The sequence below is a fragment of the Paralichthys olivaceus genome, chromosome 23, assembly GCF_024713975.1.
Source record: "Paralichthys olivaceus isolate ysfri-2021 chromosome 23, ASM2471397v2, whole genome shotgun sequence".
Classification (NCBI taxonomy): Eukaryota; Metazoa; Chordata; class Actinopteri; order Pleuronectiformes; family Paralichthyidae; genus Paralichthys; species Paralichthys olivaceus.
In genome coordinates, this window is record NC_091115.1 from 10,419,276 (window position 1) to 10,437,558 (window position 18,283).

Genomic DNA, 18,283 nt, shown 5'->3' on the forward strand with positions numbered 1-18,283 from the left:
ATAAGGCACCAGAAGAGCATCGGCTCGTAACTGCAGAGCTTGTGAATTTGTGTGCAAGCTACCATACAAATGGGTGGGCAGGCATGTAAGCGTGCACGCCTCAGTTGTCGGGTGAACTTGTGGCTCCACAGTGTCAACAAAGAGGCTCACGTGATCCCACTGGTCTGAGGGAAAGGACTCAGAATGAAGACCCGGAGACAGGGTATCTCAAGAGAGAAATCAAAAAGGCAAAAAGCACAAGGAGGATCAGAGGTCACACATGTTCTAACAGAGAGCTGGAACACTGATCTCAAATGTGTCAAGATAAACAGGCAAAACTAAAGAGGAGTCAACAAGACATAGGTGACACAGGGGATCAGGGAGAGAAGTAGCTTGAAACAAGACAAGAGGTGAGTTTCATAATAAAACAGGAAAGCACCACAGCTAGCATTCCAAACAAAAAAAACTAAATGTTTTAGTGTCTGACGATAAAAGAAACCATCTCAGTGAAGCCCAGACAAGTAAAGGTCCAGTTTGAAGGTTGTTACCGGCTGTTTGTTTTATACAAAGCCATGTGTCCACAAACCAATAACTGGCCTTGTCATATCCGCCCCTGTGTCGTTTACATGTTGCTGTTTGGCCTTTTGCTCCGCAGCATTTTAGGATACCACTTGCTTGCTATTTTAAAAATCAGCCCCCGCCTCGGTTTGCCCCCACACCAGTGTGCAGGAGAGAGCGAGAGAGAGATGTTTTGGCCTTCAGTAATTTCGCACACATCTGCGTAATGTGTTGCTTGTTCAGCGCACAGGATCGCACACACACACACACACACACCGGTTTCACCTCTGTAAAGCCGCTCAACAGCCATCTCATCGCCACTCAAACCTTGCAGCTCTTCCACTCATGTGCACATCCTCTTGTGCTGCTCAGACCGCAGCCCTGCCTCTCTCGACTGCAGAGCCGGTGCTCCTGCCAGGACAGTTTGTCACATTAATAGCTGGTATGTTGGAGATTAGTGCAGCATCACAGTCTGACTCAGAGGAAGACAAGAGGCTTTGTAGATTGTGTGCTTCTTGCCAGTGGTTGGCTGCAGGACCTTACAGACATGTGACACCTCACCTGGACCACATGCAAGTTAGCAGAGACACACTCTCCACATGCTCGGCTGTGATAGAGAGCCTCCACAAATGTTCACAAGTTGGGTGTAGGTGGAAATCGAACCCCTCACTGATTCGACTAAACTTAGAATGATAACTTTCAAGGGATGTGGAGTGGTGTTACTCTGCACAATATTATATCATTAATACAGGATCACTTTATTTATAGGTCAAGAGGTTATGCAAAATAGGTCAAGCTGATAGTGATCGCCCTCTGCTGGATCAGGAGACAAACTACTTCAGGTGGTGTGACGCACTTTTAGACTGTGGATTTGGAACAGGTCATAGTTCTTAGAAGAGATATATCTATTTGTGGGTTCTGCTGCCATTTCATCAATCTCTTGCAGGAGCACTGCTGCAGCCTGAAAGCCTGGAAAGCCCCACTTTTAAATACAGGCATGTTAATGCGATAATAATCTTAAGAGCTGCAACCAACAAACATGTTAAAGCAGCACATTTATTGATATATGACTTGTGGAAAGATACTATTTCACAAGAGTTTTGAGTCCTTGTGTACAGTCAAAGTTTCCTTGGAGCCAGCATCAGATATCCTATAAACTGCATGTAGACGGCAGTTAACTGCATGACTCCAGCCCTTCACTGTGGCGTCTGCCTCTTGCTTTGACCCTTTGTGTCTGCGGGTCCTTGTCATTAGCCCACACCTGTCTGCAGACTTAGTCCAGCTGCTGATAGACCTGATTTGTGTCTCTTTCCAGGGATGGGGCACTAATGTCTTGAAGAAGCCACTGACGCTGGGGACCATGACAATCCAAGACGCTTCCTTTGACTTTGTCTTAAGAACCAAATAATGACCACACGACCAAGAGGGGACCCCAAGAGAACGGAGGGACAGGAGAGATGCTGTCCAAGCACTGTACTGAAACAAGATCTTATTTTTGTACGGTTGCAACAAATAGTGCCTTTGCACAAAGATTTTTTTTTGCTTTCTAAAAGAAACAAAATGCTGTGAAATTTGGACATTTGTAATTACTGTTACTAATTACTTTATACAATCCAGCCAGGAAGAAGGAAAACTAATTAAATTTAGATTTATCTTGTTTTGTACTCCACGCCAACAGTTCTGATAAGAGACAGAATAGATGAGATAAACGTTTCCACATTCAGAAGAGATGGGTGAAATCAGTTCTCTCCCTCATACAGATCATTTTCCATCTCTCTTTTTTTATTTATATTTAAAGCAAAAGCTTCACACATTGCTATTTTATTCAACGTTCACCAGTTCAGGATAGAAATATAAGCACTTATAGAATTTAGCTGATTTCACTTTTTATTTTGTCTTACCAATAGTGCAGCAATGGTCTGAGTAATATATGTTAGCACATGTGATGTTTTGAATATGACCTATCATACTGTATCGTATATAACATCTTTATACTCAAAAACAAAAGGTATTGTTTGCTTTTTTTGTATCCAGAAACTATTCACCAACAGGCAATTCACTTTGGAGGTGATAGGAGTGTTGAATATTCAGAAGGCCATTATGACTCTTATTATCCTTTGTGTCATTTTATTTATGTTTTAATGTGTTTTGTTCTTTTCTATTTCTCGCTGTTTTTGTAGCTTTTGTACCTGTTTGATCACTTTAAAAATCTTCAGACATTCCTCTCTTGAAAAGCAGATGCTCGAGCTGCTGTCTCTGCTTGAAAGATGTAGGTTTTATAATGTGGGGAATTGGCAAACCACTTTTTTTTTAATCTACCTTTAACTTTTTTTACTTTTTTGCCTCTAGTCTGTGCACACTTTCTGCTCAGCATTCATTTTCTAATTGAGGGCATACTAAGTAAATTTATAGTGCCTAAGCATTTAGCAAGACACTAGTACAGTACAAGGATATTTACCACTATGTAACTCTTCTGGCCTTATGATTGCAATGACAGCTGAGGTACAGTACATAAAAGCCTCCAAGCAACTCAGTACGATACTAAGACTGGTTTTCATGTTTATTTTTCACTTGCGTGGTCTTACAGCAGCGTGTTCCCTTTCAATTGTTATGCGGCAGAAGCTTTGACGAGTGTATGAGTGGTTTACCCGGGCATTAAATTGATCCATGTTACTGCTCAAAAGTCTGACAATCACATTCCATGGCTCCTGAAAAGAGCAGGGGAGCTTGACCAAAATATTTTAAAGCGTGACTTAATGTGACATTTATGTTTTTTTTTTTTAGTACAGTGGTTTCATAACGCCGTATTGTTCTTTTTCTACAACCTTGTGTCCATTTTATGTTTTTTTAATTCTTTTATTTCCATGTTTAACCAGACACTCTGTTGTTGTGTAGTGCTAAGCCTATGCAAAACACACTATCTGTAGTCTCTCTGAACACTCCCAATGTCATACAAGTGGGCAGTTTCCAACTGGATGGATGTTTTAAACATTGTACCCTTTTACTCAACAACAGCAATAAAGACATTGAGGTATTCCACATTGTTCCGTTTCAAGATATGTCTTCTCTACACACAGAACCCATTATACACTGTGTTTACCTTAGACTGTATAGAAAATGGATGACACATCGCCACTTCCTCCCACTATCCAGAAACCAAGCCAAAATATTTGGGATACGAACGCCGCCATCGTGCACCCATGACCGTCAATCATGATGTTTAACCCTGTTTTATAGCATTAAATAACAAATTAAATCCATCTCTAAGCAAAATATATTGATGTGATTTTGCTTTTTAATTTGGCTCAAGTCCCGTTCACGAACTTTATTGTTAAAATGATAATTTCCCTTTAACCTCCAATCAATGAACTTTGATGAAACAGTAGAAATCATTCACAGACAACATGGATTGAGTCGCTGTTGGAACCAGCCTCTAGTGGACACTTGGTAAACTATGTTGTTGTTTTTTCAACTTCCGCATTAGCTTCCTCTCTCGGGCCCGGAATTTGCGGATATGGCGTCAGTGAGCTAACAGCAGGTGAGACACGCTGAGTTAGCGCTCTAGCTAGCTGCAGCTGCTAAGTTTCCTGTTTGTTTGACATTAAGAGAACACATGGACATTTCTACCAAGTATCTAAAGCTACAGTTAAATACACGAGTTATTTACATTGGGGCTCCATGAAGACCAGCTAGCTCATGTAATGTAAAGATGGTAGAAGTTAGCTAGTGTTACTTTGCTCCTCTCAACCGAATGGAGGTGAACATATATACATTGACATTTCTCTAAAAAGTATATATAGCATAAATATAACAGTAAGGATTTATTTCCATTGTGCTCCTTTGTAAGCTGAAGCTCATGTAATGTAAACATATCTTTAGCTTGTTAGCTAGTGTTACTTTGCTGCTATCAACCAAATATAATAAGTTTCCTGTGTGGGATCATTGGTTAATCTTCACACAATAGGCGTTTTTGTTTTGGGGTTTTATCCCCATCAATCAGACTCTACAGTTGCTCTGAATATTTGATGGTTGATGGGGAAAAGGTCTTGGATAAAAATCTCCAAACCCTTGCACTGCTTTCTGTTACTTCTCTTTTTTTTCCATCAGCAGCACGGAGCCGCCCAGTGCTGATGTATTTTTTTAGAAACTTAAAAAAACAACAAACAAGAAAAAACAAAACATCACAAGATGCATTTAATTTCCAGGTCTTAAAGTCATCTGAAGAGGAAACCAGTTGTGTGTCCAGTGTCAGGCCTGGAGTGAAGCAGATTACGGGGAGCACTCGAAGGCGACATTCCTCTCCAGGTATAACTCATCTCTCTGACCCCAACAGTAGAACTGACGACCCTGACCAGTCAGAGAAAAGATATGCGGTCACATGATGGACGAGGCTGTATTAAGTATGCTTTTTGGAGGGTTGGATGATTGAACTTGTGTCTGTCTGGATGTGAGGATAAGACCTGACTTTACTGGTAATCCCATCTCTTCCTCTGGGATACACAAGGAGGTAAGAGCATGACCTCTGGGCACATCGCAGCAAAACCCTTACACCATATTGCGTGTCATCGAATTTAAATTGATGTAAAGGTTTATATTTGACATTAAATTTGACAGAAACTTGAGTGAGCTTTTCTGAATTCAATCTGAAAACCCCTCAGCATGATCTCAGATTTTACTGCTACTCAGACAAAGCCTTGACTGCTGAATTAAATTGGCTTAGACGTTGCCTAAGTAGCCTCTTTAAGATTTTATGATGGCTTTTGTTTGATGTATCCTGATCCGAGCGGTGCATATGCCGGGTAAGAAGGTGCTAAGCTCGCCCCTGAGACTGTCGTGTTTGGCGCATGCTTCGGGGTTTGACTTTAATGCCGCCTAATGCCGAAACCAGCACCCGCAACATTCCTGCCACTGTCAGACTGTGTGTTATTCCATCGTTTCAGCCAGACGGGGACTGACCACATGCATTAAAGCAAATACATGCTTAATACCCCAGCCATGACAGCCCGCATACACTGTGAATTCTTTCTTGGTTTTCCAGTCGGTGCTTTTCCTCAACCAGATGGTATTTGTCTTTCTCCTCCTCCTACGTCCTCCCCTGTCTCACTCTCTTTCTCTTCACATTTCTCATTCTTTGTCTTTCAACATCAGCTGCTCAATCTGATGAAACAAGTAACAACCACAATGGGACTCCAAGCACCATCGTTTGAATTTGAGTAGAGATGTAGTCGAATTTAAACAGAAGCGGGACTTTATTATTTTACAGTAAATCATAAACAGAGAAGGTGTAAATATGCCATGTAGAGATTGAATGTGCAGCTGGCCCTTTGAAATGAGTTGGAAACACAGGTCTGCAGCCAGGCAGGAGGAGGAGAAGGGTTGGAAGTGGGGATGTGGAGCTACTTGTCCACATCACCATTTAAATGTGTGCATCAAGAAAGTTACTGCTATTACCAAAAAAAAGAAGCACTGAACTTGTCTCTGTGATGATGGAGATGTTTAAGAAACAGGACAAACCCCTGAAAGACAAAACATGTTCCTCATGTAAACTCCAATGACAGAAATAGCCTGTGAGTGTGGGCCCGCCCCCTGACTGATTTACTGTGTAAATGTTGAGGTGCGCTCAACCTATTGTTTTCAGGACTAACTTAACACCTGTTCAAAAGAACGCTCTATTATTCTTAAAAATAGACCCCCGCTCTCCCCCACCGTTTGGCCCTACTGACACCAGTTTTTACGATCTGGTGATTTATAAGCGTGTGGAAAATACGTGTTGTGCACAGTCATATGTAAAGATGTAAAGAGCCCAGTGGTTCAGCAGCCTCATTGAATCCATCCCTGTAACCTTGAACCCAAACAACCCAGTGTTGTTTTGGAAGCTGCTTTGACAATAGTTCCTTTTCTTCACTTAAAGATGCTCACAGCATTTTCTTTAACGATTAACTGAGGTTGGGATTTAATGAAGCTGAGCGTTTGATGAAAAGATCAATACCATTCAATTCTTTTCCCTAAATATTAAGTGACAGCTGGTTAGATTAGCTCAGGATAAAAACTTAGAAACAGTTGGAAACAGTTAGCAAAGCTCTGTTCCAGCAAATCTAAACAACGCACATTAATATGTTGTTTCATGTTTGTCTAATACATTCAAAAATCAACAAGGGTTCAGTGCTATTAATTAAACTGCTATCACGTCTATACAAATCTTCTCATCGAACTCTCACCAAGAAAGGGATTTACATTATAACATATATCTGGTCTAGTACTACCTAAAATGACAGAAACAATCTTTGGCGCTGGTGGCGCTCAAGATGCTTCGTCTTCACTTCTGTTCTGGAGCTGTTATGTTTTCCATCTATTTATACAGTCGAAGGTAAACACTCACTTCTATCAACCTTGAATCCAAGAGTGACACCGGCTATCTGTTAAAAAGTCGGGGATAACCCCGGATGTCAGCATGACGTCATCAGGGTTATTCTTCATGAAGGCACAAAGGGCTTTATACAGTTGTTCTCACTGGGTTTAAGTGAACTGAGCTTGTGTGAAATTGTTGGAATGTCCCTTTAATGAGTAAAGTAAACAGTAAACAGACCGCACTGAAATAAGTAAAAAAATGTACTTGAATAAAATATGTTACGTTTGAACACAAAATCCCATTTAATATGACGGACATCTCTTCCAGCGCTCTTCTTCAAAGTGTTTTGAGCTCCTGGAAAACTGTTTCCGAGTGTTTGTATAAAAGCTGATACGACATGCGTAGCTTCAGGTGCATCAGAGCGTCCCTGAAGAACTTGTGCAGTGCCGGTAGTTTCAGAGCTGCTCAGACACCAGTCAGCCGCCTGCAGCCTTGATCAGTGCCAAGAGGAAATGACTGAGGATTAGGCCTGGAGTTGTTTAAAGCCCTGGGCCCCTGCTCGCTGTGCCCGTGGTGGAATAATTTCAAATTCTACAATTGTTCCAATCTCCCATCACATAGCCAAGTTTTTTTCTTTCTCTTTGTAGGTTTTTATTTTGCTGTTTACACAAATGATAAAAGCGGAGAGGAGAAGAGGAGAAACCATCTGTCCAAGTGCCCACAGCAACATTACAGTCGATAAGATAAAGAGGAAAATATCATGAAGTAAAAAAGCAAATCAGAGCAAGAAAATCATTCAATTAGAAAAATGAATGTGAACAGCTCTAATTACATTGAACCCCAGAGAACTGAGCGTCTGGGTATCTGTGTGTACGAGTGTATGTTTAACAGCTGAGTTAAAATATTAAAACTCTTAACACAAAACAGGGATTCATTAAAAATGTATTTTGAAGTGATGTGTGGTGTTTTGATTGATTGTGTGCTTTCCACTTTAATACAGATCATTTGAATCCAAGATGTCTGAAGAGATAGTTGAGGAGATGCAGTGAGTACTTTCATTTGTTCTTCTGAACATTTCCTGTTTTATGTGCAGGACAGATTTTTGGTCTAAAAGTTCAAATCTTCACTTCTTTTCTTCTCAGAGACGAAGGTAAGTAAAGGCTTTCAGAGTGTTGAGAGGGGTTTTTTTTTTATGAAAAGCAAAATGTCACTACCAAGCTTCCATCACTAGACGTAGCTGACCCGATTATGTCTGTTCAGAGGTAGAAACACAGCAAGACGAAGGTAAGGACTTCTGCACTACACTGTGTGTGTGTGTGTGTGTGTGTGTGTGTGTGTGTGTGTGTGTGTGTGTGTGTGTGTGTGTGTGTGTTTTCAGTTTGAATGTTAACACTTCATTTGTCAACAATGGGCTGTCAGCTAATGTGTAACTGTCACTTTGTATCAAAATGATCTTAATCCCATTTTAACGTTCACACATCTGTCAATTTAAATCTCCTGCCAGATGTTGTGAGGAAGATTTTCTTATGTAAACTTAGAAGACTATGTTTGGTGTTGGTATTCGGTCAATCCACTTTTTGGGGATTTAAATTAACATTAAAATTATAAAACACCCTTACAGCACATTTGCTGAAGTGGTTTTATCTGTACTTTTACTTCAATAAATATCACAGTCAAATATATAATTTTTATTCTACTACTTGTTTTTGACAGGTTTAGTGAGTAGGTTTGCTTTCCTGCAGAGTTCTCATATTTGTAATTGAGTACCTAGGTAGAGCTTGCAGCCGTTTAGCTTAGTTTACCACGAAAAATGAAAACATGTTTCCTTCCTGTTGTTCTGCGACATGTTGAGATTCTGCTTTGATATGTAAAATGTTACAAACAGCACACAGCCTCACTCTGTGATCAGACATTATTCCCTGTGTTAGCTTTGTTCAAAGTGAAAGTCAGATACCAGCACTGGGTTTTTCAGTTTCTCCCATGAGACAATATCACAGTTCTCAGAGTTTGACCAAATCCCAGCTGCGAGCTGTTTGCCAGCGTCTCACTGATCCGCTAATCCATAGTCTGCTTGCCCAGTCATGGAGACACTGAAAAAGGAAGGTTTGTATGAATTGTTTTTGTCTGGAAATAATGCCTTTATTTATGTTTTTTTACTTACAAACTGTGGGATGTTATTGTAGTGCTGTGTGTCTGGCAGTCTTCTGTTGTCGTGTTTTTTGCCAGCAGAACACTTTTGTCTTCATTATTCTTCTTTGTTGTGTTTTTTGTCACATAAAAGAAGTTGCACCTGAAGTAGAAGGTAAATCTCTTTATTTTTCAGTCTAAACCCAACTGCTCCTGCTATAGAATAATATATAAATGTAGGATAAGTATGGATAACATTAAAAGTTAACTTGATATTATAGTAGTTATGATAGTAATTATGTGTAATACTGATCATATCAATGCTTTTGGATTATGTACAAACTATATAAAAACTAATTCTTTTAAATTAGAGCCTCTGCCTGCACATTACAGTCAAAATGTAATTGCCTCTCATTTACCTTTATCAACGTTATGTTCAGTTTTCACTAATCACTGTGATATTTAGCCTCTAATGAGCCGCCTGCTGAGTTAGTATTTGATGTTTTCATTCAAAATTAGATACCCGGTATGTGCTCTGTGAAAAGTGTGTCTCTGCTCAACTCAAACAAATAATTAGAACTGGGATGCAAGAAAAAGATCTTCAGATTATTGTTTGAATTTCAGCTGTTTTATCTATTTACTGGCAGAAGATTATTTCCTCCCTAAAAGGTTTTTGGTAGTTCTTCCTTATTGTTGAGGGTTAAGAACAGATGATGTTGCATCTTGTTAAGCCCTGTGTGATTTCTGAATATTGGCTATACAAAAATTGATATAAACATCTGAAAATGTATGATTTCATTTGTAACCTCTTCATCATCTTGTTTGATAATTCTACTGTGTGTCTTATTGCATCTAATCATGCTCTCGTAATTATTGAATCATTATTTCTCACCACCTCAGAACCTCCTCCCACCGCTGAAGGTAATGACTTGTTCTACTGTCATATTTTTTAGTGAAGTAATCAACGATAGACTTTGACTTGAACTTATGCTTTTCTTGTTAAAAGCATTGTGATTTGATATTTGATAAGATAAGAGAATATAAGATTTCATACCCCTCTTTTAGCCCCACAACAGGGACATTTGCAATGTTAGAGCAGCAAGGGCAGTCAGAAATTGACATCAGTAAAGTATAAGTAACATGCAAGAAGATTAAGAAGAATAAAGAAAAAATACTATAAATGGAATAAAACTTCCCTCTGCTTTCATTTTGCTGCACATTTTGGCTGAACCATTACCTTAGTTAATGTTCATACATTTGAGCTAAATAACACTGAATATTAACTGATAATCTGTTCTCCATTTCTTCCATCTATCATTGAATTGTCTGCCCACATCCCCTCCACAAAGAGCCTGCAGAAGAAGGTAGGATATATTCGTTTAGAAGCTTTAATACATGGTGTGACTACATAACACTATCACCCTGACTTCCGTAACCCACCATGTTTCACAGTCACTGAGTTCAAGAGAGAAGATCTTACACCTTAAGTTTGTTGGAAATGATAATAGTTTTCAGTTCCCTGTTGCAGATGAATTCATATGTGGTGTAAATACCTTGCTTTTTTATTTTTCCCCTTATGCCCTTATATTTATTTAGATAAAACACTTTTATAAAAGAACTGCCTCCGCTGTCTGAAGGTAAAGCTTTCATGCCCTGAAACCCAGATAATACCTCCACTGTAAACTCAATATGAAAAAGCTTACAGACGTAGACTTTCTATTTCTTCTCCTGAAAGTCAGGAAACTTTTCCAAAACAAAATATACAAAGCTGATATCAGCATGGAGAGAAAATGGCATTTGCAAATAATAAAGTAAATCCATTTGTGTTCCGCCTGCTGATGCACTAACAGTTTTTTTTTCTTCTTCTGCTGTAGAGTCTCCAGTTGCAGAAGAAGGTACTGTAATGCTGCTGAGGAGGATTTTGTGATCTTAATTGTAGTCTAGCAGTTGTGTGTTTGACCACTGCTGCAAAACAAGGACTGTGCAACACATGCTCACAAACACTTGCCAGAGTAAAGGCTGTGTGTTATTTCAAAAACAGGATATTGGGATATTATGACGATCGCCTCGTTCGAGCAGTGAATTCTGTTACACATGCTGCTCATTATGTGACAGCTGCACTGGACATCATGCATGAAATGGCTACTGACAGAGCATGTAACAAAAAATACAAAAACCATTGTGCTGAATCCAGAAAGTGATTATTCCCCGACACAGTACATATGTCAGAGTGTGTGTTGAGGGTGTTTGTATTGTATTGTTGCTCTATTGTTGGGTCAGTGATTAATAATCTGTTACTCAGATGTTCCCAGACCACGGGAGCGAGTCAGGCTCAGTGAGCACTGGTATTTTATGTATCAAGGATCAAACAGTGTAACGTGAGATGCAGAATTTATACAAATGTGCTGTTTTGTCAATATTCATTTTTTAGTCTTAAAAACAAAATCCATTAGATAAATAACTTAAAAATATCCTAAGCATAAGGTGGTATCTTAACTGTGATTGTCCCTTCTTTTCACACGCGACAATAGATGACTCAAAACCCAAACCAAAGTAAGTCATGTTAGCTTTAAACTATTTATATCGTTCAACTGCTGACAAACTAGTTAAAGTTCTTCTTCTTCTAACCCAGTAATGTTTTATTTTAGAGCGTTTGCTCCAGTGATGGCTGTGCCAAAGATACCAGAGGGAGAGAAAGTCGACTTTGATGTGAGTGATTGATGCCGTTTCAAAAGAAAAGTTTGACATCTGGGGATTTGATGATATGATTAATTTATTCAGAAATGTGATCCTACAGCAGCTTGCCCTAAAGACTGCAAACAGTTCTCACACCAACAGTTTTTGTACAGGTGAAACAATCAAGATATATTCGGATGACTTTTCTTATTTTATTTGCGATAGTGCCAGTTTAGCTGTTTACCTCTGTTTCCAGTCTCTGTGCTATGCTGTGCCATTCGAAGCTAAGATAACCGACTTGACATTTATTTTTAGTGCACAGAAAGAAGGTCTTTAAGTGTAATTCCCAAAAGTCAAACTATTTCTTAAGGCAACACGGATACAAAACACACTGCTATGAATTCTGGATAATTATCAGTCTCCTAAATATATCTGATTGTTTTCCATTAAGATCCATAGATTTTTCCCTGGAAATGTTTGTGGAAATCGGAGAACTTATACTGGGGCTGGTATCCATCTGATTTTCTTGCGTAGGTCTAGATTTTTGAGGAATTAGGTGTCATAGTCTATTGTTATTTGCGGTGGAAGGTTTAGGCCTTTGTGAACAGATACTAGGTCTTAATAGGAATTTTAGGGGTGGGTGGAGGTCCCCTTAAGAACAGCACTTCAAACGTGTGTATGTGGCTGCAGGACATCCAGAAGAAGCGCCAGGAGAAGGATCTTGCTGAGCTGCACTCTCTGATCGAGGCCCACTTCATCCAGAGGAAGAGGGACGAGCAGGAACTCATCACTCTCGTTAACAGGATCGTAAGTCTTCCAGGAACGCTGGCCAAGATCACCAGAGTGATGCATTGAATCACACCATGTGTTTGTGTGTGGATGTGCAGGAGAAGCGTCGTGCTGAGAGGGCTGAACAGCAGAGGATCCATGCTGAGCAGGAGAAAGAGAGGCAGGCCCGTGTTGCTGTGAGTAATCACAGTCATCTCATCTTTTTCAGGACATGACGCTGTATACAACAAATAAACAACTCGCACCCTGCAGCTCCACCTAGTGTCCCAAATACGATTAGGGAGTTAGGGCTGTGTGTGTCCTGGTGGGCAATCTTCTCAGGCTGCAGGAAGTGACAGATACTGGATGTAAAAGCCCCTAATCAACAGTGGAGAAATACCCTATACATTATGTTTCACCTATATTTCTTTATTGTGAAATCCTGCAAAGCAGCAGAGAAAGGCCGGCCTTTGAAGTGTGAAGCTGTTGACTGTCACATACAGAACGGCCCCTTGCAGCTTTTATTTTTATGCAGCTTTCCAATGACACAGATATGAATTTACTTTTCAAGGACTCTTTTCTATAAGATTTCATTCACACATTGTACAGTATTTCAGGAGTGCTGAATTAATTAATTTAAAGGTGCACAAATTCATATTTTGAGTGTGACAAACCCACACAGAAGTATCAGTTCCTCTCATCTATGCAGTAATAAACACATTGTTGGTGACACAAAAAGAAGATGTTCATAAATTAACACTTATTGACCAATGACACAAAGATTGAGTAAACCAGTCAGACAATGATCAGTTCACTTACATTTTTGGAATGATAGGCTGCCAGATTTTCTGAAAAAGTCCCTCTTTGTTTGATTTAGTAAATATAATTGTGTCCAGATGTAACACATGATTCCTTCAACCACAAATCCTCCACAGGTCTTTTGAGTTTAAAAACTGATTCTTTCTCCAGAATAAGGTTTTAAACTCAGAGAATGACAAACACTTGATAAATGGCAAAACATTTTACAAATCTGAGGTAAAATAATGTATTCACTCACTGTATTTGCACATGACATAAGCAGTATATTTATATTTTTATTATATTGCTATTGATAAGAAAATATTTTGCAATATTTATTGTTTCCTGCCCAGCTCCATATAAGCTAAATGGACAACTATATGGTATCAACGTAGTGATTATATGTCAGTGTTGTGTTTACAGCTTGTTTCGCTGCCCACAAGAGGCCAAGAACATGTTGTTAGAAATCAATATGAAACTCGTTGTTATGATGAACAGATTTTCTTGCAGCTACTCTAAAGGTTACCTAAGTCGTTGGACGGCGAACAGGTGTTTCTATTCCCCCAATCATGTTGTACAATCTGTGCTGCAGGAGGAAAAGGAGAGGAAGGAGCAGGAGGACGCACGTAAGAAGCAGGATGAGGACGCCAAGAAGAGGAAAGCTCTGACAAACATGACTCACCAGTATGCCGGCATCCAACAAAGGGTCAGACGGCACACAAACATGCATTTGAGTTTAGAAATGTTCTCTAAGTTTGTGTTGAATTTGGCTTCTTTCATCCTTTCCTCCTATATTTATTCTTTCATCAAACAGGACGGCAAGAAGGGAGCTAAGAAGCAGACAGAGCGAGAGAAGAAAAGGAAGATCCTGGCAGAGAGGAGGAAGCCTCTCAACATCGACCACCTCAGTGAGGACAAACTGAAGTGAGTTTTTACTGAGAACAGTTATTGTTCACAGCTCTGTAGTCGGCCACATTTCCAGTGTGATGCATGTGATATGTTTGTGTGTAAACTACCATCAACTTCCCATTCCCTGTATTAGTTTGGACATGGTCTTTTAGTTTTCTGTTTCTTAACTAGTTTGTGCTCGACAGGGAGAAAGGCAATGAGCTGTGGCAGTGGCTAATGACACTGGAGGCAGAGAAGTATGAGCTCACTGAGAAACTGAAGAGACAGAAATATGATGTAAGTACTTTGCCTCGGGATGTTCATGTGGTGATTACTCTCTAAAATTACATGAGTGAAAATCATTTTGTCCAAACTACTGTGGAAGAGCCAAGCTGCTTTTTTTAACCATGTTATCAGTGGAAAGTGGGGTTGACAGCGTCCTCAGAAGAATTCAGCTCCTGAACTGACACACAGCTACTATCGAGTAAACTTTAGAAGTGCCAGGGTATCTGTTTCCTGTCTTTATGCTAAGCTAAGTTAGATGGCAGCTGGCTCCAGCTCCATCCAAATATGATAGTGGCATCAATACCCTCTTGTAAATTATGGAAAATAAATTAAAACCATTTTTTTCTCACATAAATTTTGGCTTTGCTTGCAAGATTTTTGCAATTTAGTTTTTTTGTTTTACAAGGAAATCAAAGAAATAATAATGTGTCTAATCTAGTTTAGCTAACATACTGTTTATATAATTAAGCTTTGATTTATGTACTTATATGATGTGATGATGATATAATGATGTGAAAACTGAAACATATGAACTACTAATGCAAGACTGTCCTCGGGGCAACTATCTAAAATGAATGTGGCCTGACTTCCAGATCAATGTGCTCCAGACCCGAATCGCTGAGCAGCAGAAGTTGTGAGTAACAGTTAATGAGGAGTGTGAGGCTCTTGGTTGTGTAGTTTTTGCTGTTTGTGTGCTGGAGGGTCACAAACCGAGTCTTGGGCAGCAGGGATCACACAGTAGGTGAAACTGGTTGTTGTCCGAAAAGTCCGATATTCTGTTGCTTCAGTATTAGTATTACCACTGAAGTATGCACCATTTAAAGAATGAATTGGTATCATGGAGTGGTATCAATCTTCTCATTTTAATCAGTGAAAAAGTCTCTTTCCTAAAATGTAGTATCTGGAGGCGTTGATTTTGTTTACCTCAAATCAACAAACTTTCAGGAATAAAATATTTTTGCACTATCTGATCGAAAATAAGATCCCTCGAGTGTCTCCACAACATAATTGCGTCTGTTTGACGCTGAACATTTGATCTCAGTCCCATTTTGCTGTCAGTGTCTCATCCCTCAGTTATAGCTGAAAGGGACATTTTGACTGCTCATGATGCAAGAACACCCAAAATGCCACAATAAACACTGCAGTTCTGAGCTTCTGCGGCCTTTCCCTAAGGATTTGGTTGACTGATAGCTCAGTCAAGACGATTAGATGTGAGTCCCCATCTGCCGATGAAATTCTTTGGATGCCAGGTAAACATGTGTTGCCCTGCTGAGCCCCTCTTTACGACCACAAGGTCTGATCTTTGGCTTAGCCGCTGTCCGTCTGTGTCTGCTGTTCTTGATGTCCTCAGCCGGTCGTCCATGTTTGTTCCCTCTAGATCAGTCTGCTCCAGGCTCGTATTCAGGACCACCAGAGGTACGTAGCAGCCACCTGGAAACTCAAATCAGTGCTTAGTCTTTTTCTTAAAACGAGCTGGACCTCATTTTAAGGTACAGTGTTTAGGAATTAGACAACCTCTCAGCAGAAATGGAATATGATATTGATATCATGTTTTTGTTCATGTATAATCATCTGAAACTAAGAATAGTCGTGTTTTTGTTACCTTAGAATGAGCCCTTTATATCTACATCAGAGCTGGTCGTCCTCCAAGGAGGCCGACATGTTAATAGCCAAGAATGGACAAACCAAACATGGGCTATAGAGAGGGTCTTTCACCTTTTTACTTTATCACTATAAGTTCTCCTAAACACTTGGAAGGGGAGATGAGCGTATGGATACACAGTTGGATACAATATCAGTATCAGTTACAAATGTTCAACTGGTGATCAATCTGCACAACCATTCTTGGAATAGAGTCTCTTGAAAAGGTTTGTAAAACATAGTTAATGTCATCTCTGTGGAATCAGCTGTTTAGTGTTTGCACTCTGCATTTTGAATCAGTTATCTGCTCAATTAAACTGTGGTTATATCAGATCTTAAGGTTAAAGGACCAAAAAAGACAGCAACAAACACAGGGTGTGAAAGGTAAGGCTGCAGCTGGGTTCTGTGTGGAATTGCATGCATTGCCTTTCTTTAATAGCATCCTGCTTTAGTGTTTGCCATCGTCTCTGTTATAGAGCTCCACATTGTGGTTCCAGAAGTAAAATCCTGTTCATTTTCTGCTATTATACAATTTTTATATTATAACCATCCAAGGTAGATTTACCACAAGCTTCTTTCTTGTGAAATGATGTTGTACCTTTGCCTTTTTGCTCTGAATCAAATATTATATTGTTACGATTAATCTTGTAGCTGCAACGCCTGGATCCAGCAATAAAACTAATTTCAGGATGATTTTCTAAAATGACAATAGAGAAAATGAAATGGGGAATTAACCTGTCACAAGTGTTCTAGAAGTAGGCGCTCACTATTTCGCTGTATTTAAAGTTGAAGGAGAACAATCAAGTCATGTCCTACACATGGGTAAATCTTCTTTAGTATAGCAACTTAAGTTAATCAGTAGCAAAAACTGTGACGTGCTCAAAGCTATTTATTTATTATTGGTCAATTCATTCCCTAATTGTATACTATTTAAGCAGCAATGTTATTGATTCTTCGTTTTTGAAGACTTGTATGCAAAAAAAATGCATATACTCCTCAGTTGGTTACTCTCCATTCATTCTTTTTTTTCAAAACTCATCTTATTGTGAAGATTATTTCAACATCTTCATAATTAATTTCTTGCAGGTCATTTTTATTTAAGTCCAGAATGGTTGTTTTTCCTAACATAGTTTTTGTCTGTGACTCCACAGCGCCAAGGGAAGAGGCAAGGCCAAAGGCAGGCTGAGATAGGAGTCCTCTGAGGAAACATCTGAAAACGTGCAGCAGTGTTGAATCTGATTTTTGATGTAGAGACAGTGCTACAAGAACAGGTTGTAGACCAAAGCAATAAAGAAACTTCTGCTTTTTAGTCCCAATGTGTCTGTTTGTGTGGTTCATTTGAAAATGGTCTCACCTCAGAAACTCAAAGATCTTTCCTTTCTGTGAATGTGGTATAGGAAAACACATCTGATTTTTTTTGCTGATTCAAATAAAAATGTGGATCTAGTGCTTAGTCACATCATCTATGAGGAAGGCAAAGAAGAACCGTTCCCACACAGAACGGGAGACGTAGATCCATCGGCTGGTAAAAGACTGACGCCTGTTGCAAAGAGCATGGAGGGATGTCAAGGACGGATGGTCTGAAGTCCAGCAAGATTCCTGCAGAGGTGAAAGCATCAGTATAGATGTGACTGAGTTAATGAAGATGGAAGTGGACGAGGCAGGAAGGATTTATTCTACAATCCGGATATCATAGGAGATAAATATAAATAACGCCAGGAGGTGGCAGTTATGCGACACCGTGGATGTGACCTGCCGTTGAACCCCGAAGAAGAAGAAGTAAACGCACCTGATGTGGAGTAAGCAGGTGGAGGCGTGAGCAGACATAGTTTCTCTTCTTCGGCTGCTGCCTCGGTGAGTTTTGATCGTAGAGCGGAGATAAATATACAGTGGAAATCTGCAGAGTGTCAGCTTTCATGTGACGTATTATGTTTGTATTGTTAGCATGAGTTAGCATGTGTGTCAGCCGCAGATGTTTCGGTTGTGTTCACCGTGTGTTTTTGACACATGCTAACGTAGTCGCCTGGTGTTGGAGCTGTGGAATGTGGTTCCTATTGGCTGTCTATAGTTGTTATTGGAGATTCACCTACAATGGAAACAACAACAAAAAGTGTCGCAGTTTGTTTTGTGTTGAGAAACAACTCGTGTGATGCATTAAACGAGCTGTTCTGTAATCTGTGGACTGAGTCTTGACCCGGATATCCGCTTGTTTAC

The 18,283-nt window shown here is 39.7% G+C and overlaps 2 protein-coding genes across 28 annotated transcripts in view; both read left to right on the plus strand.

Moving 5' to 3' along the window:
* cald1a (caldesmon 1a) overlaps positions 1–3,576 on the plus strand; it is a 53,528-nt gene extending 49,952 nt beyond the window's left edge. For all 17 annotated transcript variants that reach the window (XR_011240123.1, XR_011240124.1, XR_011240125.1 and 14 more), the window contains one exon: positions 1,853–3,576. Coding sequence is in view for 11 of the 17 variants with exons in the window: in XM_069519666.1 (XP_069375767.1) it covers positions 1,853–1,866 (14 nt within the window). In the remaining 6 variants the exon portion in view is untranslated. The remainder of the gene's footprint in view (positions 1–1,852) is intronic.
* Positions 3,577–3,947: 371 nt separating this feature from the next.
* On the plus strand, positions 3,948–17,385 carry tnnt2e (troponin T2e, cardiac). Of its 11 annotated transcripts, XM_069519682.1 has the most exons (19): positions 3,948–4,075; positions 4,743–4,842; positions 7,887–7,931; positions 8,029–8,170; positions 9,168–9,188; positions 9,914–9,934; positions 10,363–10,377; positions 10,888–10,908; positions 11,545–11,566; positions 11,662–11,722; positions 12,380–12,496; positions 12,577–12,654; positions 13,848–13,961; positions 14,070–14,179; positions 14,350–14,440; positions 15,022–15,062; positions 15,602–15,678; positions 15,807–15,844; positions 16,402–17,385. In XM_069519682.1, exons 10-19 carry the CDS (start codon positions 11,678–11,680, stop codon positions 16,519–16,521), a joined length of 831 nt encoding a protein of 276 aa, XP_069375783.1. In that variant the 5' UTR covers positions 3,948–4,075; positions 4,743–4,842; positions 7,887–7,931; positions 8,029–8,170; positions 9,168–9,188; positions 9,914–9,934; positions 10,363–10,377; positions 10,888–10,908; positions 11,545–11,566; positions 11,662–11,677; the 3' UTR covers positions 16,522–17,385. The 11 variants fall into 11 exon arrangements, with proteins under 11 accessions (XP_069375783.1, XP_069375784.1, XP_069375786.1 ...); XM_069519683.1 differs by lacking the exon at positions 9,168–9,188; XM_069519685.1 differs by lacking the exon at positions 8,029–8,170.
* Positions 17,386–18,283: the final 898 nt, after the last annotated feature.